General features: G+C 23.7%; 1 protein-coding gene across 1 annotated transcript in view; it reads left to right on the forward strand.

Annotated features, from left to right (window-relative positions):
* Positions 1–657: 657 nt before the first annotated feature.
* Positions 658–1,031, forward strand: part of LOC107484563 (serine/threonine-protein kinase SAPK3) — a 3,441-nt gene continuing 3,067 nt past the window's right edge. The window contains exon 1 of the mRNA XM_016105120.3: positions 658–896. Within this exon, the coding sequence (XP_015960606.1) occupies positions 774–896 (123 nt within the window). The 5' untranslated portion in view covers positions 658–773. The remainder of the gene's footprint in view (positions 897–1,031) is intronic.

The following is a 1,031-nucleotide window of genomic DNA, read 5'->3' on the forward strand; positions in this document are numbered from 1 at the left end:
ATAATGAATAAACGAATTGGGATAATTCACTTAATGATCAGGTAATCTGTGTGATGTTTTGCAACTTCAATTTGATATGATTTAAAATGTATTGATTTATTTTTTATTTTTAATTAAGTTAACTTTATTCAAATAATTTTAAAATTATCAAATTTTATAATTTTGTATGATTTGAATTGTATTAACTTGATTAATTATATCTATTCAATTTAAAAAAAAAGTAACAGTTTAAACTTTTTAAATTTAAATTTTTTTAGATTAGAGGTTTAAAATAGTTAATTTTTTCCAAAATTAAATAAATATAACTAATCATATGAGTATAATAATATGATAATATTTATTTTTATTAATTTAAATCATTAATTAAAATTATATCTATTTAAATTTTAAATAAAATTTAAATTAATTAAAAAATAAAATTCAAATTAATACGATCAAAATCATACATATAGATCACCTAGTCACTTGGCAATATCTGTAAATAAATCTAAAAATATCTATATATATCTAGATCTAACTAACATTTTTAAAGATATATCTACAAAAATATTTTAGTATATATATTGTTTGAACTTTTCTTTGGCTGTTTGGTTTACGTAGGGTACTTTTAATAATTTAATCCTCCTTGGATTATTTTAATATATATAGTTTTTGAGTTCAAGTTCCCTGTACACTGATTTGGGTCTTCGTGTTCTGTTTCTTAACTCTTTCCTGTTCCTGGTCTTAAAGTCTTAGAGAGAAAGGTGTTGAAGAAGGTTGACATCATCATAATCATGGAGGAACGCTACGAGCCACTGAAGGAGCTTGGTTCTGGCAATTTCGGCGTTGCAAGGTTGGCCAAGAACAAGAAAACTGGGGAGCTTGTTGCGGTCAAATACATAGAGAGAGGCAAGAAGGTATATATAGTATAGTAACAATAAAAATTCTTGATTTACTGGATTCAGTGCTAAATGAGAATTGTGTTTCTCGTTTTCGTGTTTTTTGTTTTTGTGTTTTTTGTTTTTTTTTTTTTTTTTTTTTTTTTTTTTTTT

The sequence above is a fragment of the Arachis duranensis genome, chromosome 1, assembly GCF_000817695.3.
Source record: "Arachis duranensis cultivar V14167 chromosome 1, aradu.V14167.gnm2.J7QH, whole genome shotgun sequence".
NCBI classification, from domain to species: Eukaryota; Viridiplantae; Streptophyta; class Magnoliopsida; order Fabales; family Fabaceae; genus Arachis; species Arachis duranensis.